At 40.4% G+C, this 9980-nt stretch overlaps 1 protein-coding gene across 1 annotated transcript; it reads right to left on the bottom strand.

Moving 5' to 3' along the window:
• Positions 1-1659: 1659 nt before the first annotated feature.
• Positions 1660-9857, bottom strand: ABCB7 (ATP binding cassette subfamily B member 7). Its single transcript, XM_080276851.1, has 11 exons — positions 8656-9857; positions 7488-7680; positions 6361-6629; positions 5755-5931; positions 5220-5394; positions 4582-4739; positions 4223-4386; positions 3799-3928; positions 3281-3424; positions 2892-3023; positions 1660-2263 (listed from the first exon to the last, which is right to left on the bottom strand). The coding sequence occupies exons 1-11, from the start codon at positions 8689-8691 to the stop codon at positions 2063-2065; spliced, it is 1779 nt and encodes a 592-aa protein (XP_080132977.1). The 5' UTR covers positions 8692-9857; the 3' UTR covers positions 1660-2062.
• Positions 9858-9980: the final 123 nt, after the last annotated feature.

Raw genomic sequence — 9980 nt, 5'->3', positions numbered from 1 at the left:
TAAAGTACCTATATCATCGCCATTATAACCTGATTTCTCACAATTATGAAGCATGGATACCAAGAGATCATTATAAATTAAGGGATATAATACAATACAGATCATTACGGTAATATCATACAAAACTTATAACAACTCTATTTGATCAATATTTTAAAACCACCAACAGATCAGCACTGCATGTGGCATTGCCAAGTCAATACAGTACTGTATACCATGAAGGAAAATAGTGGAGTTGTCCGAGTCAGCTAATTATCACAAGCCTTGTGAAGTACAGAAATTAGGTATGATGACCTGAGATCACAGTCACATAAAAGCTGAAACGGTAATCATCTCAGCTTTTAATACATAAACAGGCGTAGACAAGCAAAACAGATGCTGCGGGCCCCTGGCCTTTGGTTCCTTCTTTCTTGCTTTAAAAAAATATATATATATCCTGGGTGTACAGAAACTCAATAATTTCTAGCTGATAACTTTGAGTAAAGGTGGTGGTAAAGTGGTAGCACCATTCCTTCACTTGGCCCCATCTGATATCATTCCCCCACACTTACTACTGTAAATCATCAACCAGAAATTATCCAGTTCTTGTGTACTAAAGGCAAAGGCAAGGTCTCTCTTACTTTTGTTTGCATCTGTATAAAACTGTGTATCTGCCAAAGTTCACATCTTAAGAATGTTTCAAGATTTCCAACCTAATACCTGATACTCCTCAAGCCTTTTAAAATTACAATGTCTTTCAGTTCACTTTGACACATTTCACCATCATAAAGTGCTGTCATTCCTCCATATATTTTATGATGATACTGTAATTCTGATAAGGTATCTTGCCATTATTCTCCTAGTTTTGGTTAAATGAATATACCAAGCTTACAGTGAACATTCAAGTGATGATACAATCATGAAGACAAGACACCCAAGCTTGTGTTACTAATCACATCACTGATTACTTTGATTTCATTCTGGACATGGTGGAGGCCTCAAGTCACAACATACTTTGAGTTTATGCACCAATGTTCAAATCCAAGAGGTAGTCAGAGGTTTTTCTATCCTGCTATTTACTCCTATGGCTTATCATGACTACAATAATCTAGCCTTAAACCTCCTATGGTCCATGTCTTCTGTGATTACTTCCTAAACTTTTTTTAACACCTTGTACATGTATTCAGAGCAGTGACCCAACTTTCACGTGAAATTTTTAAATACTGACGTGAAAGACAACAGTTCAGAAATGAAGGCTTCAGGAGCTTGCCTAACTATTGCTTATATCTGGTGTACTAAAAAGACAGGACTGTATGGTTCGTAATTCTGCACTGCATTAAACTGTCTGTGCACTGGGATGTTATGATTTGTACAATTGTTTCAGAGTTGTTATAATAGAAAAATACATATCCATGTTATCTGCTGCCTGTTTTAACATTGTTTTTTTTTTTGCTATTAATAAAAAATTGCACACTAACCTCTATTGCCACGTATAAACCTGATTTGTCAGTTCAGTCCACTTATAGTACAGTACCAGTAACATGAAAAAATTGTGATGTTTTTAAACAAATCCCAGACTTAAAATAAAAACTGCCCATATACAGTACATACAGGCAAACCTTATTATCTGCTATATATATATATATATATATATATATATATATATATATATATTTTTTTTTTTTTTTTTTTTTTTTTAAGGCTCCATCATGTTTGCATGTGTTGGCCTTGGTCACCTAATGGCAGCTCTCCACACTTTAATCTCTGGCAGCCTCTCTGCACAGGCCTTCATCTCCGAGGTAACACACTCTCACTTAAATCCAGGTAATTTTCAGTCTGCCTCTCACAACTCTACCCTTAACATTCTCACCTCTCACCCTCTGCACTCATTTGTCATCCTCCATTCTCTCCATATGTTATAAATTATCACAATTTTTCTCACAAATGGTACTATATACTTGGACAAACTGGCTTATCAGTTATAATTATGTAGTCACTTAGTTTTTATCAGTTTTTCCTGTAATTTTTGCTACAGACTTACAAGCAAAAAAGGAAATAAAGGTCACGTCATGGCCTGTCTGTACTATTTATACTGGTGTTGAGAGTTCCACAGTTTAGTGTAGTACCCGTCTTTGGCCAGCAGCTCCTCATGTGTGCCCCTCTCAGCCACCTGTCCCTCCTCCAGCACCAGTATCTCATCTGCATCAACCACTGTAGAAAGGCGGTGGGCGATGCAGATGCTGGTGCGGCCTTCTGTGGCATGACGTAATGCTCCCATGATGCTCTGTAGACAACACAGTGCCATTAATACCTGACTGATGTATATGGATAAGCTTTTATAGCTCATAAGGGGATACCTTTAAGAAGAAGCATGGCATTATTTGACTAACTATTAACGGATCTGTAGATTTACCATTATTCTAACTCCAGTATTACAGTACTGTAGTTCCTTAGACATCATTTGTTTGTTCTTCTGATATTTCTTATCAACTTATCTCACCAGTGGAGTGAGACTGTGGTTTGTGATGAGCATGTGGCTCTTCTGTGTTTATACAAAAAAGACCTTAATTCCTTAAAATGTCAGAAAGCAGTTTATTGGCAAGAGACCTGAGGATGCAGGTAGCTTCTCATCCCCACATCCTATGTTACAGAACATTTAGAAAAACTAATGAGGAAATGATTTTGACAAGATCTGAGGTGATCAGTTCCAGTGAAAGTAAAGTACATAAAAGGACAGATACAATGGAACAATAAAGTTTGTACCTTTATAAAGAACTCATAAATTCTGAACAAAACCAGCTTAACATGGCACTGTTAGGTCCCTTCTAGTTTCTTTCAAATGTTTCAGTCATCATAAACATTATTTAAATACAGCAAAACTTCAATAAATACTGTTAATATCTACCACATACCTGTTCTGTTATAGAGTCTAGTGATGATGTTGCTTCATCAAAAATAAGGATTGGTGCATCCTTCAAGATAGCCCGTGCAATGGCCACACGTTGCTTCTCTCCACCAGACAGTTTAAGTCCACGCTCTCCCACCTGATAAAATTTAAAATACGTTGGTTCATAAAATTTTAAAGGTAAAAAATCAGACCTACCACAGTTATATTAACAACACTTACATACAACAATCCAAACAAAAACAAAATTCAACAATTACCAGCTATAACACTAAAAACAATATCATCATCACTAACATGTGTATTGTGCCTATCCCTCAATGTTGATGATGAAAATGAGAGAATGATGACTGAGTGAGAGGTAAAACAGTACAAAACATAATAGCATTGCCTAACCTGTGTATTATACCCCATAGGCCATGACACAATAGCATCGTGCAGTTCGGCCAGCTGTGCCACTCTCTCCACGTGGCTGTGGTCCTTGGAGAAGTCACCGTAGTTCAGGTTGTATGCTATCGTGTCATGGAACAATACACAGTCCTGCCAGGGATTTGAATGAGGTATAATTAGCATCCAAGAAGTGGCTAGAGATTGTTGTTATTTGAACAATGGGTGGGATGTAGGGTACTCTCCTCTGATGATTTAATTAAGTTTAAGAGATAGTTTTGAAAAGTGAGGTGCTAGATACAGCCTTCAATAACTCTTTCACTGCAAGAGATATCCCTTGCGTTGAATAAAACAGATGGGAGGTAGCAAGAATAAAATAAAACGTACTTCATCATAGAGAAAGTATAAAAGCATGGCACAACAGTAATAGTGAAGAAAAAAAAAAAAAAAAAGAGGGATGGCAATAAGAGTGAAGGGATAAAAGGGGGCATGGTAGTGAAGGTGTTATGTCATGTGTTGATCCTAACCTGTGGTACAACAGCGATGGCTCTCCTAAGACTATCCATGTCCACTTTTGTGATATCCTGCCCGTTGATGGTGATGCTGCCACTCTCAGGCTCGTAGAACCGGTAGAGCAACCGCACAATTGTTGACTTTCTGCAGGATACAAATGAACCTGATCAGTGTTACTGTTGTTGTTGCAATTACTGTTGCTACTGTTGTTGTGACCTTAGGCTCATCTGAACACGAACCCAGTGAAATACAGGCAAAAGTTGCCCTCTAGTCCAACATCCTCCAACCTCATTTTAGATGATGGAGAGGGAGTTGATGGGCATTTGTACAACCTGGCAGGTCACGTTGGTCCCAACCCACGAAGGTGCCTATCCGACACCAAAACTGCATTTACTACAGTATATACAAACACTTGCATGTCAACTATAAGCCTCCTACCCAGATCCTGATCCTCCAACAATAGCAATCTTCTTTCCAGCTGGCACGGTGAAGGACAGGTTGTTGAGGATAGGGTTGCCTTCTGTGTAGGCAAAGCTGACCCCACTGAAGGTGATGGACGCATTCTGTGGTGTCACATCCAGAATTCGAGCGTCTGGGGGGTTCTAGGGAGATAAGCAGGAAATATACTCACGATTAATGTTCCACTGCTACCTAAAACACTGATTTGCCAGGTTCTCCCAATTTCCAGTAACAACTGCATGAGAAATAATTTATAACTCGTCTACTTGTACTGAGAACTGTGTCTATAGTAAACACAATCAACCTGGAAGGAGAAAACGTAGTGCACAGCGACTTACAGTGATGGTCGGTGTCTGGCTGAGGAGTGTAAACATCGTCTGCATGTCTATGAGTGCCTGGCGCACTTCCCGATACACTGAGCCCAGAAAGTTGAGCGGCATAGACAGCTGGAAAAGCAACCCATTCACCATTACCAAGTCACCCACAGTCAGGTTACCTATGGAGGAGACAAGGGATGGCAAGAAGTTAATACATGTACAGAGGAACATTGCTAGAATATGAAAATTGGGTGGTCAACCCTAATTATGAGGTGGCTCAATGAGAAATCTTAAAAGGACTTACAGGTATTCCCTCTTTACTTTGGGATAATTTGGCACAGGTATATTAAGGGTGGCCAGTACCATCTCATCCACCCTTTTGGCTAGGACACTGCATGAGCACAGTTTATACTGTATTATTATTATTATTATTTTTTTTCATTCTCACTAACTGCAGACAATTTCATTCAACAGGGGAGAAGCCACACATAATTAACTTTGGAAAGTTATTTTTGTATCACCGTTTAAGATTTCTGCTCTATTTTTATGCAAGGAGTGCCCTGCCTAGTTTGCCTTTACCTTACTTAGAGTCTACATTGTATCAAATGGTCCAAAACTCATTTCAATGCATAAACCATATTGGTGTGATAGTAACATACCAGCCATGATTTCCTTTGTGGCGAGGATCATGATGGCGGTGAGGCCCACACTGAAGATGGCATTCTGACCCCAGTTAAGAAGGGCAAGGGATGTGGCTGTCTTCAAGGAGGCAACCTCGTAACGCTTTAGGTACTTATCGTATTGACGTGCCTCGTATAGCTCGTTGTTGAAGTACTGTAAAGTGTATACAGTACCTTATATTAACTCCTACAGTCTGATGACTATTTTATATATTTTTGTATTCTTGCTACCACCTGGCTTTTTTATTCAACTCTGGACACAGAGGAAAAAATGTACCATATCTGGGAATAGGGAAGGACACTTATGTAACCCCGTGGCTGCTTTGGGGGATAGGGAGGGGGCTGAGGGACACTTGTATAACCCTGCAGCTTCATCGCCTAGTCATATCGGTGCCATAACATGAAGGCACCCCTTTAAGGCATCATGGAGTGAGGTGGTAAGAAAGTAGATTTATCACCATCGCACCTAGCTAAACCATTTGATAAAAAGCCACTCTAAACTTCTCACTCCCACCTTGACAGTCTCATAGTTGATGAGTGAGTCGATGGCTTTGTTTCCGGCCTCATTCTCTGCGCGGTTCATGTCGACCCTAAACTTGGTGCGCCACTGTGTGATGCCCAGCGTGAAGGCAGCATATGCGGCGATGGAACCAACCGTCACACCAGCAAACTCCCACCCACACTTGTATGCCTGGAGTAAGCAGTTTTATTAATTAAAATACAATACTGTACTGTGTTAGTATATGGGTTTTTGTATTATGATAAAGCTGTATTATCCAAATCTGTACACAGTGATGGAACCAACTGCCATATTGGCATAACTCAGTATTAGTTTTATGATTTAAAATACTGTACTGTACTATGCTGATAATGTGAGTTTTTGCAAATACTGTACTGAATTTACTTTGACACATCCAGGTCAAGGATGTACTTTAAAGTGTTGCAATCTCCAGACATTTTTATTACTGTATATACTTTATCATATGCAAATATGTTTTGAAAGTAAGTTTTAGTGCTGAACAAGCAAATCAGCTTTAGAGGTTGTACTGGTTCTTTTATAAGGAATTTTTCTGCAGTGTGATACAGAATGTGGCATCCAAATAGAATGTCACACACTCACCAAAATGCCAGCCACCAAGCTAACTTCGAAGATGGTGGGGACAACATTGAAGACCAGTGCTGACATGACAAAGTTGATCCCCCTGCTTCCTCGATCAATGGCCTTTGAGAGCGCACCTGTCTGTCTGCTGAGGTGGAAGTTGAGGTCGAGGCTGTGCAGGTGCAGGAAGACATTCTCGGCAATCTTGCGGATGGAGTTCTGTGCCACCTTTGCGAAGACTGCATTGCGGAGTTCATTGAAGCCCGCCGCTCCTGTACGGGCGATGCCATCTGTTGACACACACTCTGCGGTCAACGAGACTCTTTGATAGCATGCAAACACACTATCATCATCACCATCCTTGTTACATATCACCCACGCGTCTCAAAATACCGCATTTTTTTCCCCACACTACTGGTACTATAAATTAGCAAAACTAACATCAGCTTTATATATAGCAAATGAACTTTAATATACACAATTTTGTATATTATACTGGGAGTTAATGGCAAATAATAAACATTAAATAAGGCAACTTGTAAAACACTGTACAGCTAAAACAATGCAGTATGTAATCATCAAACCCCTGGCAGTCTCTTGATACAAGTCTATCACCTCTACTACCTTAAACTTTGTGACAATACATAAGCAGGCTGTAAAATGAGTGGGAGGGAATGAATCTCCTTAGTTATTTGTTAAAATCTCCTTGGTTACTTGTTCAAACAGCCTGAGTACATCTGGCCATCAATTAACCTGAAAGGGGCTAAGGATTTCTGCCAGGTTAGAAAACTTGCACTGTAGTTGGCATGAATCAGGGCTGTTATCTTGATGGCATAAGAGGCTTTGGGACATCTTTTCCTTGGCAATTTGGAATAGTATATTACATTTTAACATTGTCTTGTATTAACTCTTAACACGTGAATACTGACGTGGTTTGTATTACTATTATATACAGTAAGAGGATACCCAAACCTCCAAAATGATAATGTACTACAGTGTATGACTGAGTCACAGTGGGATGCCTAGGATGCAAATTCAACCAGGAGAGACAGTGTTGTGGTGGCAGCTGACTGGATGATGAATAGATGGATACGTAACATGGTATACTGCCAATACAAAACAGTCGCTCCAGCAAGCCTGGAACTCACAGCCAATCATGAGAGAGAACGCTGTTGTGGCAACTGCTGACGTAGGGTCAGTGACGGCCAACACATCGCCAGCGTGTTGGTTCAGGTAGTTGATGGCATCCTTGAAGATGAACGGCACCTGTACGTTAAGTAGCTTGGCACCCACCAGTAGACCCAGAGCTGTCAATACACGCGCCTTTACTTCTGGATTACCCTGGGGAATGAAAAATTAAGATAAACTTTAGGCACCCTTGACAAATGTACCCCAGCTCTCTCCTATTCCCCAAAAGGAGGTTGGCACCAGCGGACCCTGAGTCGTCACCACACACACTGTGACTTATGGGTTACCCTGCATAGGACAAGTACCTTGAGACAATCTGACCAAATGGAAACAATAGGGAATGAGATCGATCAGGAGAGTGCTTGTGAGACAAGCAGATGGGGAGACCGAGGATGAGATAGAGGGATGGGGTGGAGAGTGCAAGAGAGCGCTGTGTAAGGTGGAGAGAAGACAGCCTGATGGACAGGTTGACGTGGAGGTGACTTGTATGCTACCATCCATTCTGGGATTTAGACATCTGGTTACAGATAGACAGATGGACCAACAGACAGGTAGAAAGACTGACACCCCTGTACACTTGGGGTTGTATGAACTGAAAATCATGTGAATCCTTATATTAATGTGTGGCATCAATAAACTCAAACTGACAGGAGTGCAGACAACCTTGAATGTGGGTGCATTATAAAGAGTGGCCAAATGTGTGGTGGTGTGGCAATGCATAAACCATAACTCTTCGACTGCTCATCTTACACTTGGGTCTTTTTTAAGTTTTTGAAGGCATATGTCATGCAGGTGTATGTAAATCTTTCACCTGCTGGCAGCATTTAAGAGTGACATTGGGTGCCATGCTTGGTACAGTATATACAGAATATAATCCTGCATCTACTGCACACTTAAAGTGTGTTTGTCTTTTTCCTCTTTGATACATCATATCAATCATTTATGGCCAGAGCAACACACAAGGCCCCTCTCAGGTTTGGAATATTAGTTAGCAAAGGAAGGTGAGAAGTAGAACAGGTGAAGTACGGTACTGGAAAACTATTGTCCTCAACTGTGCCACTGACCCACTACAGGTCAAGAGGTGAAATTTTAGAGAATTTTTTGTCCCTGACTGTATCCTCGACCCACCTTTGGCCAAACATAAGCAGCCAGTGCCCCTAACATTTCTCGGCCAGTGACTTCCTGGGTGGGCACGCCAACATAGTCTCGGGACAGTGCTGTTGCTCCTGGATGGAAGCAGTTTCGCACTCCCAGCCTGGCATGGTGCTGGCTGGTCTGAATCTTTTTGGTGAGTGGACCAGATGCACTGTAGCTCCGCCATGAATGTGTGTCAAACTAGAATAAACAAAGGAATATTGTGGTTAGATATAAAAGTATTAGGAAAATGTCTTATCATTGTCATTGTGCCATTGTCACTGTCATCATTATAATCATCCAGATTTCTTTTCCCACCACAAGGCAGGGTCAGGTAGGGTCCCAGAGAGCAGGAAAAGACCTGACAGAAGAACTTGCAAAAGTCTGCCCAACTGAATGAGCCACACTTTCTTTCACTTAAAATGCTGTCTAATTGGTTAAACCTACATAATCAATAACAACTGTACTGTACTACTTCATTAATCGTACTTTATAATGTACTTGATGTACTGCCCTATCAGGAGCATTATCTAGATCATTTAAGTAACAACAGACCACTTAATATCCCTGGCAGCATACAGATAATGGGAAAACTTGCCACCTCTTGGACTCATAATATGGGTTTGGGGAGATTCCCAGTTTAAGTTCTCAGTTGTCAGCATGTGAAGGGTTGGTAGTACTGAAGGTAATGCTGTACTCACCTCTCATGTGGGGTCAGTATAATAATCGGTGTCAACTGTTCCAATGACTGATATACTGTGAATACATCCTGCCCTACAGTATGGATGATTACCTTAAACTCCACTACCATTGTTAAAAACGTTATTCCCGAAAATACTGATACATCTTTTCTTTGGTTTATTCTTGTGACATCCAAATGACATTAGGACAGATTTTTCAATATGAAGGGGTTACATTTAGTCTTCATTAACCCCTTCACTACTATGGAATATCCCTTAACTGAATAAAAATGATCTGGGAATAGCAGCAATATTAAAAAGTGGTCAATGAATCCTAATAAAAAGTCATCCATTCAGTGAAATGACTGAATGGTGACCTTGATGCCTTGCTAAAAAACTGCATGTCTTATCTGCTTCCAAACAAGCACTAAGCCATGACATGAAGGGATCTCTAATGCTGATATCAGCGACTAATCTCTGCTGGATTAAACACCCAGGCAAAAGCCACTGTTTCACTATCATACTCTATATTAGTACTGTGCATAACACACATTATGATCAGCCTTCTTGCTCTGCTGTACTGTACTCTCTTAAACTCATAAGCATAAATATCAGTCTGTCTTCTTTAATAAACAGCAT

This window comes from Coenobita brevimanus, chromosome 67 (assembly GCF_032717465.1).
Source record: "Coenobita brevimanus isolate Jiangsu-jjx chromosome 67, ASM3271746v2, whole genome shotgun sequence".
Taxonomy (NCBI): Eukaryota; Metazoa; Arthropoda; class Malacostraca; order Decapoda; family Coenobitidae; genus Coenobita; species Coenobita brevimanus.
The sequence above is the reverse complement of the archived record's forward strand: the minus strand, read 5'-3'. Positions and strand labels throughout refer to the sequence as shown.

What these genes read in the sequence shown, in the direction of transcription:
- ABCB7 (XM_080276851.1), bottom strand. Translation starts at nt 8,691, where the DNA reads ATGTTAGGGGCACTGGCTGCTTATGTTTGGCCAAAG. An exon ending in GCTTGGTGGCTGGCATTTTG is followed by an intron (nt 5,932 to 6,360) that starts GTGAGTGTGTGA and finishes TGCTTACTCCAG; the next exon opens with GCATACAAGTGTGGGTGGGA. An exon ending in GCCAGACACCGACCATCACT is followed by an intron (nt 4,387 to 4,581) that starts GTAAGTCGCTGT and finishes TTATCTCCCTAG; the next exon opens with AACCCCCCAGACGCTCGAAT.